This window comes from Eptatretus burgeri, chromosome 3, assembly GCF_056783735.1.
Source record: "Eptatretus burgeri isolate ZD-2024b chromosome 3, Ebu_testis_v1, whole genome shotgun sequence".
NCBI classification, from domain to species: domain Eukaryota; kingdom Metazoa; phylum Chordata; class Myxini; order Myxiniformes; family Myxinidae; genus Eptatretus; species Eptatretus burgeri.
The window spans coordinates 133,933,531-133,956,852 of record NC_140963.1 but is presented as its reverse complement, the minus strand read 5'-3'; the positions used below and the strand labels follow the sequence as shown (position 1 = coordinate 133,956,852).

The window sequence follows — 23,322 nt, the reverse complement described above, 5'->3', positions numbered from 1 at the left end:
AATGTGTCTGTTAAGTTGGATTATGTTGATGGTAAGAATTGGGTTGGTACATAACAAGTATGTTGTCATAATATAATAAGCTGCCAAAACAAGTATGCTATGTACCAACATAACAAGTACTATATATATATATATATATATATATATATATATATATATATATATATATATATATATATATATATATATATATATATATATATATATATATATATTACATACACAATGTCAAGGCTCGTATAAGAGCTAACACACACAACGTATAACAAGGGGAGCAGGAGACGAGAGGGATGGGATAGGGAAGCAGAAAACAGTGGGGAATAATAGACACATGAGATCTGTGGAAGGAAGAGGAATGGGGTGTGGTACACAGGGTGAACAAGACAGACACTACAGGGACTTTCATGAAGGAAAGCAGGGAATATGAAGGAGGTGGGTTTGGGGTGGATTAATGGGGTGGATCATGGTTTTGATGAGGACCCAGAGGGAAGAGTGGGATTGAAGAGTGTGTCAATATGTTTGGGAAGAGTTTTTTCCAAAGGTGGGGAAAAAGAGGAATGAAAGAATGAAGGTGAGCGGTGATTCTTGATTTTGTTAGTTTTAACCAGAAGGGGGTTGCTGGCGCACCATGAGCACCCTGCAGAAATTTTGGCGGGACAGATAGCGGGGTTGGGGACGAGGTGGGAGAGGAGATGATAGAAGACGGAAAGACCACTGACCTGCCTGCGATGAGAGAGTGAGAGACCCAAAGACTCAGCCACCTCATTGTGGGAGATATCAATAATCCTAAATGTCTTGGTTTGCACAGCGTGAAGCCGAGAAAGGTGAGAGGCAGGAGCACCAGCCAAAAGGGGAGAGTAGTACTCCATCAGACTGTTGATGAAAGCGTTGTATGTGGTCAGGAGCTCAGGTGGGCCGAGGAAGGACTTTGCACAACAGAGGATACCCAATCAGTGACTGGCTTTGGAGGCCAGGTTGGAAATGTGTCTTTCCCAGGAAAGATCATTGCAGATAGTGAGGCCTTTCAGAGAGACGTCGTGAGAGTGTGAGATTTGTCAGGATTGAAAGACACGTTCCAAGTATTGGACCAGTTTGTGATTTTATTCAGATGTGCAGAGAGTGAAGAGTCTGCTGCTTGCCGATCTGAGGGACGACAGAGGGTGGAGTCATCAGCAAAGAGATAAAGTGGATTTTCCAGAGTCAGATAGATCATTGATGAAAACCAGAAAAAGAACAGGGCCCAGAACGCTACCTTGAGGAATCCCAGCCTGGACAGGAATAGGGGATGAGAGAACTCTATTTAGGGCCACACGTTGACTGCGACAGGAGAGGAAGTCTGCGAGCCATGAGTGGAGATGGCCTTGGACACCATAAGAAGAGAGTTTCGTGAGCAAGGCACGGTGCCAGACTGTGTCAAAAGCACGTCTTGTGAGATGGCTCTGATCTCATGTCTGGCATTAAGGACCTCCATCCATTGTTGGAAAAGCAGGAGCAGCGAGTCCAGGATAGAGTAGCCTGGTCTGAATCCAAATTAATGATCGGAAATCAGGCTATTGGAGAAGAGTAAGGATTTCACGTCTGAAGCGATGATGGATTCCACAACCTTGCTGATGTTCGGGAGAAGGATGTATTTTGATGATTTAAACCAAATGCATGTGTGGATGTGTACAACACAGGCATCCCAGCAGGCACACGACGTCAGTATGAAAGATTCACGACGTCGGGAATCGGCCGGTTGGTTGTACAAGCAGATCACGACGGTACAGCCGCAGCGCGATTATCTGAAACTGCTGTTTCTGCCTCCTGTGTTGCCATGGTGAGCGATTTTCCACCTCGTGACGTGTGTGGTTGTGTCTGCCTTTCACTGGAGGAGAGATCTGATTGGCTAATTCCTATTTCGGCATCACGAGCCGCCATTTGTAGAGTTTGGTTGAACTTGTAAAGTTTCAGCTGTTTCTGAGTGTGGCAGAGACAATCCGCTTTAATCTGCAGAAGACTTTAGCTTTGTTAGTTAAAATTATCTGCCGCCGTGATCATTTTTGGTAAGTATAATATTATAAATCGATTTTATGTTTTAGCTTTTGTTTTTGGACGTTTTAAAGATCACAGAATCCATGATGTGTTCCTGTTACGGTTGTGCTGGAATCTATATCGTTACATTCAATGGAAACTCTCCCGGGCCCGGGCTCGGGCCTTTCGGGCCACTCGATCGTGGTTCGAGCGTTGGACTCGAACGTGCATCTGACGATCGAATCCTCTGGCACCTCTAACACCCGATTTCATTCGTTTATCACGTTTGGCCGTCGCTGATTTGGCCCTGATCGTGTGGAGAAATCGACGGTAAATAATCAATTCATTTTTCCGCGGGCCTGGTGAAAAAAACACCGATCTGTGGTAAATAAAGGGGACTGTAAAAATTACTTTGGACAAGTTTAATTGGTTCAGAACCTTTTAAAATATTTTACTGTTGTAGATAATGCTTCGGCCGTTCGGATCCGACGAATTACCGCATTGTTCCGCAATGTAACAAATTTAAAGTTCCACTGCCCTTAAAAAAACCTCAATTAATATTTTTTTTATAATATATTATTTTTTATGTCCTCTTTTAACGAGTTAGGCCTAACCAAAGGCAAAAGGAAAACAATTGTCAGTTATTGTTCGCTGAAAAATGTGAAGTTTTGTCATAAAAAATATTAACCCTTTGGCCGCCGACAAACTTCCGCTTGTAACAATGGAGCCTTCATTGTGGTAGTTTGTCACGAGGGGAATTGTTCAAGTTTTTCGGTGCACAATCGTTTTCCTTTGGTAAAATGGTTAAATCAAAAGACATGAAAATAACTTTATATTATATTAAGAATAATATTAATTGAGGCTTTTTAAGGGCATTGGAACTTAAAACTTGTTACAAGCTGCTTCGAACACTGGTGTACTAAATTGTTTTTATTTTATAAAATAAGGGTGATGTTCAATGGTGTGATGTCCACATACAATTTGTGTGGAAAGATTGGGAAGAGACCTTTCCGGAACCTGAATTTTTATAAAGTTGTCAGAGGAAATGAATTCTGCTAAATGACAGTTTATAATGTGCATGACTTGAGCGTAATTCACATTGAAAGTCTTGTTTGATGATCATAAAGCCAAATATAAACGAAGTGGAAATTATTATTATTTTCAGACAGTACCATGGCCAGTCAGCCAACAGCAACGGAGGCGGATGTGCACACTGCCGTATCACAACATTTGAAATATGCCCCTGATCGGCATGGAGGTGCGGGCAGGAACAAGCCCTCATCTATATATAATTCCAGGTGTGTGTGTGTGTGTGTGTGTGTGTGTGTGTGTGTGTGTGTGTGTGTGTGTGTGTGTGTGTGTGTGTGTGTGTGTGTGTGTGTGTGTGTGTGTGTGTGTGTGTGTGTGTGTGTGTGTGTGTGTGTGTGTGTGTGTGTGTGTGTGTCTGTGACCGCTGTTTCTCGACAACCACTGGTTCGATCTAATTGAAACTTGCCAGGTATATTGCTGGGGACCTGATGATGTGCCTTTTCAAGGTTTGATATTAATCGGACAAGTGCTTCCCAAGTTATGGCCATTTATTTACCAAACCAACTGCGTAGGCGTGGCCGATGGGGAAGAGATCCTCAGCCGCGTTCCCCATTACGGGTTGCAATGTACGGACTTCCGGATAGTGATGACTTTGTGTATTCTAATAATTTCTCGATTTCTTATGCGCATTTAAAGATAAACACAATGCCCCAATCCAGCCGTCATTTACGAGAGTGAAGGAACAACTTATGTGGTTGTTTGAAAGTTTTATTTTTTTTTGCACCTACGGCCACGCACGTACGGGCATACACGTATGGCACATACTCGTGTAATAATAACGAGTAACAGTAACACGCTGTGCCAGCCGTCCACGTCCTTGATTATTAAGAATTTGCAGCCCAGTTAATTGTAATGTTGTGTGTTGGAAACCCAGCCTAAGTTTACATTGTGAAAATATTTGCATGTACTTTTATGCAGAATGAAGTTATTTTATTTTCCTGTGAAATTAAGATTGAAAACACCCAACAAATTAAATTTTTTTTGCTTTGGAATTATTTATGTGAGATGCATTCAAAATTATGTTTTCATACTCAATGATGTTAGATTTATATTTTTTCTTTGTACTGGTGCGTGCACGTACATGCGTGGCCGTACGTGCAAAAAAAAAACAAAAAAAAACCTTTCAAACCGCGAGCCACAAACAACAACCACACAGGCCGTTCCTTCGCTCTCACATGCCCATACATACTTGGCCGAATGTGCGTGCCCTCTGCAGTGTGACGCCATTTTCTGGGGAAAAAAGTGCCAAAACGGCAACAAAAAACATCGAAAGGTACCCAAAAAAACACCCGTTTATATTTTGTCTCCTACTTGCTTATTTTCGATTGTAAGTTATCGCGTGTTTAAAATTTACTTCTTGGTTCGGAGCATACTAGCTCACTATGATGTTACCGAAATGTATGCACCGTCTAAAATGAAAACGATCATAACTTGAAGCATTGTGTTTATCTATAAATGCGCATAAGAAATCGAGAAATTATTAGAATACACGAAGTCATCACTATCCGGAAGTCCGTACGTTGTAACCCGTAATGGAGAACGCGGCTGAGGTTCTCTTCCCCATCGGCCATGCCTACGCAGCAACGTGTCCTGTCATTGGTTGGTAAATAAATGGCCATAACTTGGGAAGCACTTGTCCGATTAATATTGTTGCGGATTTGGAAAGCTATCGCACTCAACATTCAGGTTCCTATAGATTAGTTATATCAGTAAGTATATGTTGTTTAGATAGCTCCCGTCCCTGGTCTGATGGGTAAATCAAATGTGAATGCGCTACGATTGTATTAGAGTTTCAACAATGCCACAACGGCGCCATTCTGGAACTGGAATGTTCAACATGGAACTGGCGCTGCTGCGTTCTTCAGGTGCGCACATGGGCGGAGTCGAACACAGACATGTCGTCCCTCCGTGGCCAATCGGCGGGGAGCCGGCGTCTTCCACGCTCCGCCTCCGACCCAGCACCGTCGCCATTAAACACGCGGTCTGAGGTGAAGCCATAGGCGGAGCCACAAACGCCCCCCGCTGTAGACTCCGCCCAAGGGATGGAGTTCCCCGCCCACCGCGCGCCTGTCCAATCGGGAGCGGACAAGGAGTCACATGGGGCCTCCCGTCCAATGGGAGGGCGAGTGGAGAAGAGAGAAGCGTCCGTTGAGCGGGAGGGGGCCGATATATGGTGTGTCCTGAGGAGATTATCGGGGTCAGCTCTCTTGGAGTTGTTCTGGTTCTTTCCTGCTTCTCTTCTCCCGCTTCTTCTCTGCCCGGCTCATCACCTTGGCTTCTCCTGAAACGACCTCGTCCCTGCTCCAGAGCTTCGTGTCTTCGCCTTCCGCCTGGCTGGTATGGCGACACCAGTCCCAAGACCAGGGGACGTCCAGCCACGCGCTCGTGGCCAGGTAGCCAGCCATGCCTGGCTCACAGCCGGTCTGTCCTCGGCTGGAGAGTCACAATAAAGGCCGTTGAGGTCCACTTCTGTCTGGGTGTGCGTGTGTCTGTTTGTGGCGCCAATCTGACAAGTAGTGAATTGTATGTGTTTTGCCTGTACATACGTGCATTGCCTGATATTCGGGATAAATCTTCTCTTGCGTGCTCCCCTAATCCCCCATCATTGGTAAACAAATACCCAATTGTTTGAATGTACTCAGCTCGTTGTGTCATTTCTCCATTGACTAGGTGTGTCATGCGTGTGGGAAAGTGAGCAGTCATTGCCGCTATAACGGAGAAACAGGATAATCGGGCTGGCGGAATTCGGCGATTATAAAACCGCCAGGCATCACACACGGAACGGGCTCGCTTAAGGCCAAGGTCACATTTGCTCTACGGCGAGGATACGGTGGCCGTACGCCCTCTGAATTGACAGAAACGTGCAGTGGCCGCAGAGAAACTGAGGTGGCCTCAGGGAGGCCCTACGCCGTTTGGATATATTTTACAGGCTGTCGGGGCGCTGTGGAATTATAGCGCGGAGTTATAACTTTTTTTTCATTTCTACGTTCGCCGTAGCAATTCGACAAGCCAAGCTATGACGTAGATGTGTTCCACGTCGACCGTACATAGGGCGTACGGTGGGCTTGCATTATTCGTGCGGCTGCCGTAAGCTCTTCTCAATGAAAAATGAATTTTCCCAACCCCCAAAAAATTACGGTGGCCACTATTTCCACGGTCGCCGTACGGTGGCCTTGCGGTCTGTGTGACTACCTGCTCGCAACGCAGGTTCGACGCACGGTTCCCCTACGCCCGCCGTGCAACTACGTACGGCCTCCGTGGCAGTCTGCCTCGACCGTGCGTCCACCGTGCCCTACCGCTAGAGATCGGAGTATAGGTGTTTTCCGATACACAGTGGTGCCCCCAGAATCCCAATTTAATTCGTTCCAGGAGGCTGTTCGGATTGCAAAAAGTTCGGATTCCAAAAATATTTTTCCAATAAGAAATAATGGAAAGTGAATTAATCCGTTCGTGGACCCAAAGAAAACCCACTTTCAAGACACTTTAAACTGAAATTCCCCATGTTTAAGGTAAAATAAGATGAGTAAATGACCTTCGGTGGCGGTGCATTGAATGTAAACTGGTACAATCACCAATCCAAAGGTCCACACAGGCTCGAGCTCCGTCCTGGGTTCCGATCGCTCACGTACTCTGTGAGAGCGCTGCCCCCAGGGCAGCTCATCAAACATGATGCCCGCAGAACCACAATCACTTTCATCAAACGCATCGGGCTGACGTAATCATGGATATTCCAAATTACAATGGGTTTTACTGTGAAATTTAATCCTTGCCCGACAGTCCGTCACACCGTGTGATCGGATTGCTTTTTTTTGTTATTAATTAAAACACAAGATGATTAAAAAAAACAAACATCACAAATGAAAGTGAAAACACTAGGTAAGGCCAAAGTCACATTTGGCTCGGCGGCCGGAGGGTCTACAAAATTTATGGGCACTAGCAATTATAAAGCGGCCACAGTATTTCCACGGTCACACACTGTAGCAGTCACATATGTTTTTATTTTTCGGGTAGCCGCACGGGGTATTTATAAATTGTGGAGACCGAAAACGTGGAGGTGCTGTACAGTCTTTGATTTGATGTCGCACGGTGACCTTAGGGCGTTCCTGCGGCGGCCATAGAATTTTCAAGGCAGACGCAAGGTGACCACAAGGCGACTGCAAGGGGGCCCTTAGCCGAACGTGCGGCCAGACGGACGGTAACAAATGGGTTAATTTTTTTTTTTTTTTACCAGTTCTTTTGTTTCGGCTTGTCGAATTTCTACGGCGAACACAGAAATGAAAAAAGTTATAACTCCGCGTTATAATTCCACGGCGACCTTACGACCTGTAAAATATAGCCAGACGGCGTCGGGCCACCCTGAGGCCACCTCAGTTTCTCTGCGGCCGCCACACGTTTCTGTCAATTCAGAAGGCGTACGGCCGCCGTATCCTCACCGTAGAGCAAATGTGACTGAGGCCTAAAGTATCGATCGACACACGAGAGATGCTTTCACGAGGACTTCCACCGACAAACTGAATGAACAAAGCGCGAAGATGCGGCTCGAACAGGTGAGGGAGACATATGAACAAACATGAACGCTACGTTGTGTTCGGTTTTTTAAAATGTATTCGGTTTTTAGTGCAAAACTTTCTCCAAAAAAATTGTTCGGATTCCAATTTGTTCAAACAATGGGGCGTTCGGATTCTGGGGGCACCACGGTATATTATAGTTATAGTATATTCAGTTATATATACTGGTATATTTTTATTTCAGTAAAAAAAAACTGGTATATATACCCACTCGTTACCGTCCGTCTGGCGGCACGTTCGCCTTAGCGCCCCCCTGCGGTCGCTTTGCGGGCACCTTGCGTCTGCCTTGAAAATTCTATGGCCGCCGCAGCAACGCCCTAAGGTCACCGTGTGACATCAAATCAAAGACCGTACGGCACCCCCACGTTTTTGGTCTCCACGATTTCTAAATACGCTGTGCAGCTCCCCGAAAAATAAAAACATATGTGACTGCTACAGTGTGTGACTGGAAATACTGTGGCCGCCGTATAATTGCTAGTGGCCGCAGATTTTGGAGACCGCACGACCGCCGTGGAAAATGTGACCTCGGCCTAAGCGGCTTGCTTCCCTACGAGTTTCATCGAGGGTGAAATACCCCGGTAGCTGGATCACGTGGGTACTTAGGTAAATTGAAGTTGGCAATCGACCCTACCCCACGACCAATCGACCCTACCCCAACAGCTTGGTCTCCCCATTGGCGTATTTCGGTCCAAAATAATCAGGACCCGCCGACCTCAGACTTCGGGCCGGCGATGTGTAATTCCGGGTGATCGAGCCGAGACGGCCCCACTGCTCCATCGAGGGTCGTGCTCGTGGCGACGCGCCGGCGAAACCACAACAATATAAAACCTTGAAAAGGCACATACTCAGGTCCCCAGCAAGAGATCTGGCAAGTTTCAATTAGATCGGACCAGTGGTTGTAAAGAAACAGTGGTGACACACACACACACACACACACACACACACACACACACACACACACACACACACACACACACACACACACACACACACACACACACACACACACACACACACACACACACACACACACACACACACACACACACACACACACACACTGATGGAATTATAGATAGATGAATACATATATATATATATATATATATATATATATATATATATATATATATATATATATATATATATATATATATATATATATATATATATATATATAGTCTCATTGATTTGTCTGATTGTAATTCAGTTTTATATAATTTTATGCACTGTTCATGTCATGTCAAGTATCATCTGATTAAGTCTTTTTGCACCTCATTCTATTGATGCCCGCTGTGGGACATAACAAGTATAAAAATATTTCTAAATTATATACATCTATCATGGAGAAATTCTATCAGAAGGGTGTTTGACTTCCCAAGTGGGACCCATATTGTACTCTTTTACCAGTCATTGCTCAATTTCTACCTATTGAATGTCAACTATTATGTCGTATAGCAAAATTTATATGTGGTTCTTCGTCTTCTCATATTTCTTACCTGAGGTTGCTTAATTATGAATCTTGTAACAATGGGTAGCATGTCATCAGTAACTAAAACTTTTAATTACATTTTATATAAATGCAAGTTATCAGTCAATACCTTTTATGCTCCTAATGCCCATAATGTATGCATGCATAGAATTATCAGCAGTTTTACAATCTCCCTCTCTCCCTCTCTCCCTCTCTCCCTCTCTCCCCCTCTCCCCCTCTCCCCCTCTCCCTCTCTCCCTCTCTCCCTCTCTCCCTCTCTCCCTCCCTCTATTGAGTGCAGCCTGTGGTTGCTGGTTGTATTATTGGTTGGGATGTGGCTATACCGCTGATGCAGTGTCCCCCTTACCAGTACACTGGTGCTCATTTTGCCGACCTCAGAAGGATGACAGGCTGAGTCAACCTCCTGGTGTATTTTAATTCTTTTAATTCATCAGCCAACGGGGCTTGAACTCAGGACCCTCGGATTCCAAGCCACCACCCTAACCACTAAGCCAACAGGCTTGAGTTTTACTAACACTGCATGATGATGTTGTACTTAAAGGTGCCTTTGTGCAGTCAATTATATTTGAGAGAGAAGCTCCATAGTTCCTCTCTGGAGCAAAACTTTCTGAATATGAATTGTTAACTGTGCTTTGCACAAAGTGAATTTGTCAAAAAGGTATTTACGACTTTTCCCCATGTGGTATTTCTTTTTATTCCCCATTTTTAGTGTATGTTTCTCAATTGCAATGGTATCTACTTTTATTGATTGTACATTTGTATTTGAGTGTGCTTTTTTGGTACGAATGAAGATGTTATTGTTGTTAATACTGCTTGTATATTTTTTCCGCAATCATGCTCTGCGTGATACGTGATAATAAATGATTATGAATTACAGTTGTTTTCAAGTTGTGGTCATTATGTGTTACTTTGTGCAACGTATAATGATGTTGCAATACAACTTCAATGTTTTGATAATAGCACCGTGGAACAGCGGTGCTCCGCTGACCCCAGACCTACGGGTCGAGGGCTCCATCAAGCTGGAAGCTGAAGGGTGTCATGCACTGCAATGTTCGTTTCTTTGGTGTGCAAACAAAAGGGTAAAAACAAAATCTCCATTTTATGAACGTTGTGATAAAGTTGAAAAATAACGTCATGCTTCAATGTTGTGACAACGTTGAAATCTGACGTCATGGGTGTTGCAAATACAACTTCCCACTGACCCAATTCTGACATCAGGATAGAACCGGCAAACGACGTTGCAACAACGTTGTGTGCCTGCTGGGATGATGTTCAAAAATGGCCTTTTCCATGTCTTGGTTTTTTTGTATGCTGTGTTATTATCTTGGTCTTTTGTTTAATTTGTTCTCTTCCTTTTTATTGTTTCTATTTATTATATTACCAAACTCGGTAGTGAAATGGTTACAGGGTCCACTCCGATTCTATGAGATCGGCGGTTCAAACTCTGGCCGAATAATTCCAACGACTTTAAAATGGTCTGTGCTGCTTCCTTGGTTAACAATCGGCATTTAAAAGGATAAGAGCATGGACAATCCCCATCGGTTGGTATCCATGGGGAGGAGGAAACGCCCTGCTGAGTGCGGAGAGAAATGTGGCACCATTGTGGCGTCGCTAGTACCCAGTGTGCCCCAGGAAGTGTAGCTGTGTTTGTCTTCCCCAAGAACAGTAGCTGTGTTTGTCTCATCTAACAGTCTTGTGTTGTGTCTCATGTATTCGTCTGTATGTCTATGTGTGTGAGATCTGTGTGCGTGGCAACTCCACTACAATACGGGCCTGAGATCATCCAAAAAAAACCACTTCCTTTAATTTTTCTTTGTCTTCCAAATCCTCTTCATTTTTGCAGCACTTTTGTTTGGAGAAGGTACAAATCCCGCTCATCCCAAACATATTGGAAGTATTGACCCAACCTGTGATGTGGAAGACGTAGTCAAAGGTATGTATATGCACAACATTCATCCCGAAGCATCACAAGGTTTTAATTTTACATTGTAAACTGATTTTAGGATTGTTTGGGAATGCAAGTTCTGCTCATAACTTTGTAGAATGAAAAAAAATTTTTTTTTTAAATAAATACCAATTTAAGATTGCCAATTATAATTATTGATTTTTCTTGCTTAGTCTGGCTGCAAAAACTGAACCTTGGTAAAACGTAGGACAGTAAGTTCTCCAACAACGTCCTTGGTGTGTCCATAAAAAGTGTCACATTGAAGGATGTGACATTGGAAACGAATTTCCCCATTTTAATTGATGTAAATAACATTTAATGTCCCAAGTCAAAATTGTTTTTTTGCACTTAAAAACACCTTTAATGAGTCCAAAAAGCATATTTTTGTACATTTCCATACAATAACATCCAAATCATGAAATAAAATACCCAACAAATAAAGTAAATTAATAAAAGCATTATATAAATAATGAGAAGGGCACTCGGTGGAGCGCATACCTCCACCACATAATGCCTGATCCACAAGAACATATCGGGCCCAATACATTTTTGAAATATCATGCTACACAGTACTATGTCGTTTTTGGCCTGATCTCTCAATCGGGAAGAATCACTTGGTGAATTAAATAATTCTCGTATCCATATCCGGATTCGGATCTTCACCAAAATCAAACCAATTCGTCCTTCCGCCAAACCCAAGCAGTCCACCAAGTTTCGTCCGAATCCGTCCACAACTTTTTGAGATATCCTGGACAGAAACGGACAGACAAACTGGCAAAAAGAGGTGAAAACATAACGTCCTTAATCTTCGGTGGCGGAGGTAACAAAAATGTAACATGTGAAGTCAAATACTGTGCTCATTGATGATGGTCGTGGATCGAGCTTGTGGGGGTGGAGAGAAGGAAGATGGTGGGCCATTGCAAGGAGGATGATGATAGAGCAGAATCCACCTCCCCCAATGTCTCTACATCGTGATGTTTAGCGGAAATTCACTTCAAAATAAAAGCACACTGACAGAAACCGACGACGTTATATGGAAACGGCTTCAAGTCTTCTTGGGTATGTCTGTATCGGCTTTTCACATCTGTATTCGGGGATTTTTTTCCCATTCTTCCTTGCAGATTTGCTCAAGTTCTGTCAAGTTGGATGGGGAGCGTCGGTGAACAGCAATCTTCAAGTTTTTCCACAGATTCTCAATGGAATTCAAGTCTGAGCTTTGGCCGGGCAGCTCAAGGACTTTCACGTTGTTGTTCTGAAGCCATTCCAGTGTTGCTTTGGCTGTATGCTAGGGGTCATTGTCCTGTTGGAACAAATCTTTGCCACAATCTCAGGTCTTTTGCAATCTGAAGCAGGTTCTCCTCAAGGATTTTCCTGTATTTGGCTCCATTGTTCCCTCTATCCTTCCAAGTCTCCCAGTGCCTGCCGCTGAAAAACATCCCCCTATCATGATGCTGCCACCAACATGCTTCACATTAGGGATTGTGTGAGATGGGTGATGAACTGTGCTCGGTTTCCGTCAGACGTAATGTTTTGCATTCAGGACAGAGTTCAATTTTCGTCTCATCCGACCACAGAATCTTTTGCGTCATGCTCACAGTCTTTCACGTGCCTTTTTGCAGACTCCAGGTGCGCTGTCATGAGCTTTTTCTCAGGAGTGGCTTTTGTCTGGCCACTCTCCCATAAAGCCGAGATTTGTGAAGTGCCGCAGAGATAGTTTTCCTTCCGGCAGGTTCTCCCATCTCAGCCAAGGAACTCTGTAGTTCTGTCAGAGTGGTCATTGGGTTCTTGGTCACCTCTCTGACCAAAGCCCTTCTTGCCCGGTTGTTCAGTTTGATCAGATGGCCAGCTCTAGGAAGAGTCTGCATAGTTCCATATTGTTTCCATTTCCTAATGATGGAGCTCACTGTGCTCTTGGGAATTTTCAACACTAGAAATTGTTTTATACCTTTCTGCAGATCTATGTCTCCTCACAATTCTATCTCAGAGTTCTACGGACAGTTCATTGGACTTCATGGTAGAGTTTCTGCTCTGATATGCATTGTCAACTGTGGGACCTCATGTAGAAAGGTGTGTTTCTTTATAAATCATGTCCAGTTAATTGAATTGGCCACAGGTGGAATCCAATCAAGTTGTAGAGACATCTCAAGGACCTGAGCTCAATTTGGAGTGTCTTACCAAAGTGGTTGAATACACTCAAGGACTTTCATACATATTTCAGGTTTTTGTTTTTCATAAGTTTGTAAAAATGACTAAATACACGTTTTCACTTTGTCATTATGGGGTATTTTGTGTAGATCGGTGACAAAAAAAAAATTAAATTTAATCAATTTTAAATTCAGGCTGTAACACAACAAAATGTGAAACAAGCACAGCTACATTCAAAGTACATCACCCCCATTCCAAATAAATAAATAAACCAATGTCACCTGCAGGGTAACTCATATCTTTCCAAAAGGTGACCACGTGTGACTTCTTTAAAGTCACACTGAGGTGAACAGAGCTGCTCTCCACCAGGAGCGACTCCTTGAGGAATATCTGCCTACGAGAGATTCCGATGAGAATCGTTCTCCAGAGTAACCATGAAAAATATTCTTTTGCCTCATAACGTCACCAAATGACGTCATAATGTCTCAAGCTTGACATATCTAGAAAGCACTCATCGAGGTGTTCAATTTGAGGTACTACACGATATGGTTCCTAAAACTTGAAAATTTGACCTTGGGGTCAAATATGTTTGACCTCAGGCGCTAACCATGAAGGTCAAGGCCAATCACCACAAAAAAATTAATCAGCTGAGCGCCAGACCATGAACTATATTCCCATGAAGTTTGAAGACGATCCGATCAAAATTACTCAAAAAATAAGGGTTTCGTCGACTCCCCTGATTTGCGCCAAAGTGACCTTGACCTTTGACCTTGACCTTCAAAATTTTGTGCACTGAAAGGGACCTCTATAGGCCTCTGATATGCGAAGTTACAAAAATTTCCGATGATAACTGTGCTCTGCAGAATTTTTTATACGTGATTACAGACAAAAAAAAACAAAAAAAAACATACAAGCTGACTAACATATCTTGCAAAACTTCGTTTTGGCAAAGATAATAAATAACAAATCCTCCAGCGCGCGAGCGACATTGTCGGGCACCTTCGGCATCCGGCGTTGCCGCCGTGCAGCACATGGAGACGGAATTGGGAGGGAGCGGTGAGCAATAATTGATTGATTAATTGCATAATTAAAATATATAAATAATAATCGTAAAATTAATAATTTCTTAATCAATTCGCAAATAGCATACCAAAACCACCACTGTATCATCTGAATGTGGAACTTTTTTGAAAGTTAAGTTAATCATCGAAAACTGAATAATTAATTGATTAATCAATAAATCAAAAATACCCTTTTATAGCCAAATCACTCGTTCACCGTCATGTCCAAATACCAGCTTCCTCGCTCAAAAGGTGCCCGAGATATTGCCCAGATGTGAAATAATAATTCAGTAATTAATCAATTAATAATTAATTGATTAATCAAAAAATAAGAAATAACATTTTTTTGCCAAAGCATATCTTCACTTTTGTCCCCAAATTTCAGCTTCCGAGCTCAAAGGATGGCTGAGATATTGCCCAGACAAACAATAAAACCAACAAACGAACGGAGTAGAAACTGAGTTCTCCCTTCCTTTGGCACCCGGCGATGACATCATGCATTCGCCTGAATATGGAATTGGGAAGGAGTGGTGTACAAAAGTCAAGGGGTGTGAATACTTTCTGAAGGCACTGTGGAAGCCTGGTGTTGGCTGAACAGTTGTGGTGGCTGGTTTAAGATCTTCGGGTCTTGAATTTAGTTTTGAGCCGTGTCAGCCATTGAATTAACACCAGGTGGGGTTGACTCAGTCTGTCATCCTTCTGAGGTCGGCGAAATGAGTACCGGTGTCCTGGTGATATAGGGCACTGCATCAGAGGCACAGCCGCACCCCCAGATGACGATGCAACCAGCAGCCACAGGCTGCACACGATAGCTATTAACATGAAAAGCATTACGGGATCACAATCTACAAGGGAGCCCGAACAAGACTCCACAGAACATGTATCTCACCGATACTGAACAATAACGTTCAGACACGCAGGCAGCAGCCTCTTCCCTCTCTTCAGACTTTGACAAAATCACGAGCTGGTCACACACTTGGAATGTGTCTTTCAATCCTGACAAATCTCACACTCTCACCATCTCTCTCTCTCTCTGAAAGGACGGTATGACAAACCCTCCCATATACTTTATTAACATTCCTCCTGAGGAAGTCCTCACTATCAGCCATAATCTTCCTTGGGCAAACCATCTCAAAGCCAGTCTCCAAAGTTGGCCTCCAAAGCTAGTCGTCTTTCCATCATGCAAAGTCCTTCTTTAGCACACCTGAACTCCTGTCCACCTACAAACCTTTCATCCACAGCTTGATGAAAGACTGCTTTCCCCTCTGGGCTGACTCCCCTGCCTCAAACCTTGCTTAGCCCGACGCCACGGAAACCAAGGTCTTCAATATCATTGGAAGCTCCCACAATGCAGCTGAGTCTATGGGCCTTTCACTTTCCCATCCCAGACAGGTCGGTGGTCCCTCTGTCTTTTACCACCTCCTTTCTGGTCTTTCACCCTTTGCTCTTTCCATGCTTTTTCCCTCCGCCGCCACCCCCTCCCCAATTTCTGCACGTGGTCCACCACCAACCCCCTTCGGGTGAATCTCCCAAAATCCAGAATCACTGTTCCCCTCCACTTATTCATTCCTCTTTTTTTTTTCCCTCACCTGTGGATAAAACTAACACTTTCTCTTCAATCTTATTATTCCCTCCAGATCTTCAAGACAGGGATTCATCACCATCTCAGATCATCCTCCATCCACAACCATGATGTTTTCTACCCCTGTTAACTCTCACCCACCCCTTGGCATTGCAATGCAGAAGAGGGTCAAACATGTCCATACTGATCTTGATGAGGACTCTGGTTGTTCAGAAACATTCACATTCGGCTCGACAATCGCAAATTGTTTACGTCCACCGTGTTGTGTGGAATGTCATGTAAAAGTTGATATGATTGTGTGGTTGGTCGTTTTGTGTGGAATGGTGTGTAAATGTTAGAGGGTCATTCGCTTCCCCTTGAGTTCTGTTTCACCGTAACCTTCCCTCCTCGACCACCCCTCACCCCCTCCCCCTCCCACCCCAATACCTATACCTCTGCCTGCCACTACCTGTTGTTGAATGAATGAGAAAAATCAAACATTTTCAAAATCTCTTGTATTGTCTTGCTTGTGTTGTACTCAAATGTTGTCGCATGAAGCAAGCTTGCTAAATCTGCATCGTCATTGTTTAGTTTCAAAAGGAGATTATATTTACCTCCGCCACCGAAAGTGGAGGAGGTTGTGCTTTCACCCTTTTTCTGTCTGTTTGTCTGTGTACAGGAGATCTCAAAAAGTTGTGGACGGATACGGATGAAATTTGGTGGACAGGTTCGGTGTGTGTCGACGACGAACTGATTAGATTTTGGTGAAGATCCGGATCTGGATCTGGATCCGATAATTATTTAATTTTTTAAGTGATTCTTCACGATTGAGAGATAGGGCCAAAAGCGATATCGTACTGTGTAGCATGATATTTCAAAAATTTAATGGGCTCGATATGTTCTATTGGATCAGGCATTGCGTGGTGGAGGTATGCGCTCTACTGACTGCCCTTCTAGTTCATGCTGTTTCATTTCTTTATTTTAAACTAACAAGGGTTCCCCCAGCGTTGGCCGGTGCTGTTCTCATCCTATTGGCACTTTGAAAATATCAAATTTTGATTTTTTGTTTCCTTTTTTTTTTGTGGTACCTGAAACACTTCCACACACACACAAAGGAATGGGGTCACTGGTCGGGGATCATTTAATATCAGCTTTCACATAGGTACAAATTTTTAGCCACTACAGAGCAATTTTTCAAAAAAAAATACAACTTTTTTTTTTCAAAATGTTCACATTTTTTTTTCTTTGCCAAAAACACTCCACAATACTCCCTGATGAACCTACGAAAGTTTGACGGAGATGCGTTTGGCCGTCTCTGAGGAAAATGGCCACACAGACACACACACACACACACACACACACACACACACACACACACACACACACACACACACACACACACACACACACACACACACACACACACACTCTTCTGTCTTATAGTTATCGATGATCCTTGTTGTTATTCTTGTGCAGATGCTTCCAAAAATGCGAAGATGCTGCATGATCAGTATTACTTGGGCTCACCGGAGCTGAAGGTGGACAAACTAAATGGTAACCTTTGTTTTTTTTTTGAAATTGCCACGTTTCAGATTACGTTGTTTATTTTATAACAATACAAACTGAATTTTTGATGATTTCTTTTTACAGCAGTAATTTTTGGCCATGACATGATATGTGAAGAATGCTTTTTTTGTCGTGCTCCGATGTGGATATTTGCAGTGTCACGTGAGTATTGCACATTGTTACCTCCGGGTTGTGGTTTGGGTACTTCTGCTTTGAAACAAGACATTCATTCCTTGGTCTTGTCTGAAACCGTAGCCAATGTGTCTCCGAGGGTGCTTCAAATGGCATCGAAAAAATACATGATTTACCAGATATGAAATGGTCATCATGTGCTGTTTTTTGGAATATGTCCCTGAGGAAGTTGGAAGATCATGCACGAAACAACATCCGAGGCTAAGTCTGCTCTTTCATATTTGGTTAAAAATCGTTAGTCGTGCTTCGGTTGGCTGTGCCTTTTTTCTTGAACAATGGATAATCCCAACTGCCTTAATGATGTAATAATATGTTCTCTTTACATTCATTGTTTTTGCATAATGAATGAAATATGGGATTTTGCTGAGACAGGTTTTTAACAAAATTAGAGTTTACATAGACTAGTAAAGAACCCATCCTTACAGACAGCTTAATTCCCCTACTTCTATGATGTGTATATGCGTACGCAATGTGTATATGGTCGCATACGAGTGCGGTTATCTGGATCTGGATCCGGATCTTCATAAAAATCTAATCAGTTCGTCCTTGTCACACACCCAACCTGTACATCAAATTTCATCCAAAATCAATCCACAACCGTTTCAGATATCCTTCTCGCAGACAGACAGGGGCGAAAACATAACTTCCATACACCTTTGGTGGCGGAGGTGATAATAGAAGAATACAGTTTATATAAATGATGAAATACATGTAAACATGCAGTACCGTCCTAACTATGTAATAATGGAAGTGCACTTCTCTGATTACTTTATCGTTCCAATAATGTTCTGTAGTATGTCAGTTTGCACTTTAACATCGCTGTATATCGTCCGTAAACTATGAATGTGTATTACTACTACCACTGTACACCATCCATACTTTGCCATTTATGACCTTCCAGTCTTTGGTCATGTGACGCTCTGTTATTTACAGCGAGGCTACACTGGCCAACTTTTGTTTCTGGATATTTTAGTTTCCAGACAGTTTGTGTTTTTTTTTCCCCCATAATCGTGCGCCCACCCAGAAAATAGTAAATGTTTATATCAGTATGTGCTGGATGGATGGGGGTAAAGACTGTAACCAAGCGGTCATGGCCTGAGCTTCAGGAAGCAGTGCAAGATAGGGATGTTTAGATAAATTTTGTCATTAATGTCACCACAAGTCGCACAAAACTTTATGGACCGAGACTTGATGGAGCTAGGTGTGTGCGTGTGTGTCATTTGTTGTTTTCTCCATTTGTGGGTTTCAGGAGGTGGAACGGAGTTCTCCCAGGACTCAAAGTATCCACCTCCGCTTCGGTAAGGGATCACAGTTCATGGACCAAACTCTTGAATTTTTGTTGTTCTCAGAGTTTGATTCTGATGGCTCTTTTCACGATCATCACATCACCGACTCACAGAATTGAATTCTCAATTTTACTGACCAGTCCACCCCAGAGAGGGGAACACTCTCCCTCTCCAGTTTGGACTGGTCTATAAAAATGAGAATTAAATTCTCTTCCTGGTATTGGCTGCAGTACAATTCAACTGAGAAGTCGGGGGCTGTAGCTCTGATCTCGTACATAATAGGTGGAGCTTAAATGCAACTGTTCAGCCAGAAGAGCCTTTTCCATATATATATATATATATATATATATATATATATATATATATATATATATATATATATATATATATATATATATATATATATATATATATATATATATATGTGTGTGTGTTATTCTTTCGGCTGCTCCCGTAAGGGGTCGCCACAGCCGATCATCCGTTATGATCCGCATCTTGATTTGACACAGGTTTTACGCCGGATGCCCTTCCTGACGCAACCCTGGTTGCCTCTTACGACACAGGGATAAGGATTGGGTTTCGCCATGATTCCAGGCTGCCCTACACCCTCTCATAGCTACACCCTCTCATAGCGCAGAGACCCTGTCCTTAAGCGATCCTCCAACCCAAGCCTCCGAGTAGCCGGATTACAGGCGCACGCCACTACGCCCGGTCATATATATATATATATATATATATATATATATATATATATATATATATATATATATATATATATATATATATATATATATATATATATATATATATCTTGTTTCAGCCACGTTTACCGAGTGTATTATGAGGGGGTTTATCCCTGTTTCTCCTCGGAAGAACCGGACCTGGGGCCACCGCTCACAATTAACTTTTTGGTATGGTGAGTTGCTTGAGAACCACGAATGCCAATCAGTTGATCACGAGTTCCAGTGTCCATCATCTAATTTTTCCGTTTAACTTGAGGTCAAGTGGCTTCCTGAACGGGGAGCGTGCCCTCTGCAAAGCACCAATCTTATCTTGATTAGATCTTCATTAGGGCGGCCGAACGTTTTACCGCTGGTGCGTGCCGACTATGACAGGTCAATTTGTTTGGTTATTACCTTCCAGTCTATCTAGGTTCGGACAATGCTGGATCAATGGAAGGAGAGGACAAGCACGGACAATTTGGAACGTCAACAACGAATTTATTAATGACAAAAAATAAATTAAAAAAACTTTTTATTTCCTTGTGGTAAAAATAAGTAACTTCAAATCGATCAAAATAATCGCAAGCAAATAAAGAAATAATCAGGCATTGATAGAAAAACAGACAAAGAGCAGATGCTTATCACGATGCCTTACTTAACAATTAAACACGAGACAAGGGTATCCAGCAGATCATTCAGGGATGAAGAGAAATCCGGTCTCGCTCACCAAGTAGAAGTCGTCATCCGTCAAATAAAACGTTCCGAAGTGTGTGAGCATGCCATCGTCCGTTTCCAGCATCCTGCCTTGCCATGCACCCACTCGCAAACAGGCTTGGATGCCAACCGACGTCACGCCGTCATCCCCAGGAACCAGGGACGCCAAGAATCAGGTATGTCAAGAGCAGGTCTCGAGCAGAATCAGCATTAGCAGTCTGAGCATCACCCACCATCAGGCGCCACCAGGGGCCACAACCAACGGACCATTGTTAGGAGCTGTGAGAAGCTGTAAGGCTGCAAGGCCGTCACCAACTGTCACAAACCCAACTGTCGCCAGTTCACCAACGGTCTAACTGGAACTGACTGGAGCAACCGTCTGACTGGAACTGACGAGCTGAAAATAGCTGTTGCCCAGCTGTCACTAACTGACACAAACTGTCGCAAAACTCTCAAAGCTGTAAGAACCAGCTATCACTAACTGACTGACAAAAACGGTCCACTCATCCTTTTTATAGCTGGCCCGTCTGGGCGGAGCCTCAATCAGACTTCAGCCAAATCCACCTTGCCGATTGGCGCATCGTTGCACATGACAAACCGCCCGTCTCGCGATCATTCCTGGCCTAAGATGCCATGTTTGTGGTGTTGGACGAACGGCAGAAAGCAGCCACTTGCCAGAATAACTGAGCGAAAATGTGAAGCGCTCATAAAACGTCAACAACAATTGTTACCTCAATGTTCAGCCCGATACAAAAAAGAGCCAGTTAGCGTCCATAGAGCTGCTGAACGGGGTGTCAAACGTCGATGGAAAAAGGTGGGTGAGCCTCCGTTGGGCTAACGGCTATCTCACGTGCATGAATGTGTCTGTCGTAAAGAGAAAAAGGCCGTCCCACAAGAAAGGGAATCTATTCTTTACCTATCTCAACACATCGAAGTTAGAATCCCACCAGACATGGGGATGGGTATATCCATTCATTCAGGGAAATAACTGTCTGAGGACCTAAATGTTTGTATGCATTTGTCAGATCCGATTCTGAAATCCATAACTATATAGATATATATTGATACGGAACTGGAAACAATAAGCATTCAACATGCAGATGTACCAAAAGTCAGTTATGTCATTAAGTATGTGTGTAGTCAGATCCCCTTCCTTTTGTTTTGTGGGAGAATCAAAGGCGTGCGTTGCGATTTCTTTTCAGTTAGGTTATTAAATCTTTACATCCAACGAACCCTCCAACAAGCCATCTCACAACCATCCCATCTGCATGACCCCTTGGCCCATCACGATCCACCACCAACCAGCTGCCTTCTCACACCCTGACGTGCCAAGGCAAGATCTCGCGGTTCGGGTTTCTTGGCTCCCACGAACGTTGTAACTCTTTCATGACAACCTTTGCAACATTGATGCTGTTACTCATCAAGTATGAACCCGCGTGGAAGAGTGGCTGGGGTTTCCTGGCATTGGCCAAGGCCCCCCCTCCCCCCCTGGAAAGGTATGCCGTGGGACCCTGTCCAATCAAAGGCGTACAGCGAGGTGTGTTCACCAAGGCCCTCCCTGCTGAGGAGGTCGATAAATTCCTGAGCACTCTCTGAGGCAGGGGTCTTGGAGAGTTTTGGTGGGTTTTTACTGTTACGAAGGGGTTACGAGGGTTGAGCAGAGGGTTGTTGAGGCAGCGAACGTGTCTCTGCTGGCCCTCCACAAGGAAGGAAAGAGCGACCCTGACCCCCCTCCGTGGATCCCGGCCATTCACCACCCGAGCTTCACCACGAACCTCGAGTCCTACACGTGCGACTGGGGACCAAACCAGCGACCATTGTCAAGTGCCACAGCACGGAGTACCCCCTTTCTCCGACGGCCAGGTTCCCATCCGAACTCTGACCCCCAGCTTGTCTCTCTCCTCAGCTACGAGGGTCCAATAAAGAACTCTGGGTTTCTTTTTATTTGTGTGTGTGTCTGTGTGTGGGCCCATCTGGTAAGTAGAACTGAATAAGTGTTTTTGGAACATTGTAAATACTTCTTGCATATTCGCATTAAGTCTTGCTTTGTGTCTTCATTTACTGTAAATAAAACTTGTTAGAAATGTTCCCAGTTCGTTTCTGTCCCTTCTTGAATTGGTCCAGCATGGTTCGGATCTGAGTTTAGGCGGGGTTTTATCTCCGATAATCCGCTCATTGCAGCCGGCACGGCTTTGGCAGTTTCTGCTCGGCTGCAGCCGAACCGGAGTTGGTAGTCGGTAGTTGGAACTCAACCGCAGTTGGTTGAGTGACCCGGTTCGAGCAAGACGTGCCGAGGGCGTAGTTTCCCCGGTAGTCGAAATCGCATAATTAATTTGGTAAATTGGTTATAGAGAAATAGACCCTACGCAACGCGGTTGAAATATTGGCGACCACGGTCGGTTAAACGACCCGCCGGCTCGCGGAGTTATCCGAGCGACGGCCTACAATTCCGGGAGTTTGGTGGGAGACGACGCAAGCTTTTCCCACCTTGTGGTCGTTCTTGCCACTGACCCCTGGCCCACAACAATATATATATATATATATATATATATATATATATATATATATATATATATATATATATATATATATATATCCCACAACAATATATAGCCTGGTGTTGGCGCAGTGGTTAGGGCAGTGGCTTGGGATCCAAGAGGTCCTGAGTTCAAGCCCTGTTGAGCCACTGAATTAATACACCAGGGGGTTGACTCAGCCTGTCATCCTTCCGAGGTCGGCGAAATGAGTACCAGTATACTGCGCCGGTGTATACCCCGGTTAAAAAAATAGGTGTACCATATCCCTGTGTCGTAAGAGGCGACCAGGGTTGCGTCAGGAAGGGCATCTGGCATAAAACATGTGCCAAATCACTATGCGGATCATACGGATGATCCGCTGTGGCGACCCCAAACGGGAGCAGCCGAAAGAAGAAGAAGATATATATATATATATATATATATATATATATATA

General features: G+C 43.7%; 1 protein-coding gene across 7 annotated transcripts in view; it reads left to right on the top strand.

Annotated features, from left to right (window-relative positions):
- LOC147031014 (pyruvate dehydrogenase (acetyl-transferring) kinase isozyme 1, mitochondrial-like) overlaps positions 1-23,322 on the top strand; it is a 63,864-nt gene that overhangs the window by 10,548 nt on the left and 29,994 nt on the right. The window contains exons 1-6 of one of the 7 annotated variants that reach the window (XM_085875672.1): positions 1,838-2,042; positions 3,176-3,308; positions 11,003-11,092; positions 17,348-17,425; positions 17,522-17,599; positions 17,693-17,834. In XM_085875672.1, coding sequence (XP_085731798.1) covers positions 3,248-3,308; positions 11,003-11,092; positions 17,348-17,425; positions 17,522-17,599; positions 17,693-17,754 — 369 coding nt within the window. In that variant the 5' untranslated portion in view covers positions 1,838-2,042; positions 3,176-3,247 and the 3' untranslated portion in view covers positions 17,755-17,834. Of the gene's footprint in view, positions 1-359; positions 1,817-1,837; positions 2,043-2,065; positions 3,309-11,002; positions 11,093-17,347; positions 17,426-17,521; positions 17,600-17,692; positions 17,835-23,322 lie in introns of those variants that run through there. The other 6 variants (XM_085875675.1, XM_085875673.1, XM_085875674.1 and 3 more) reach the window with 6 other exon arrangements.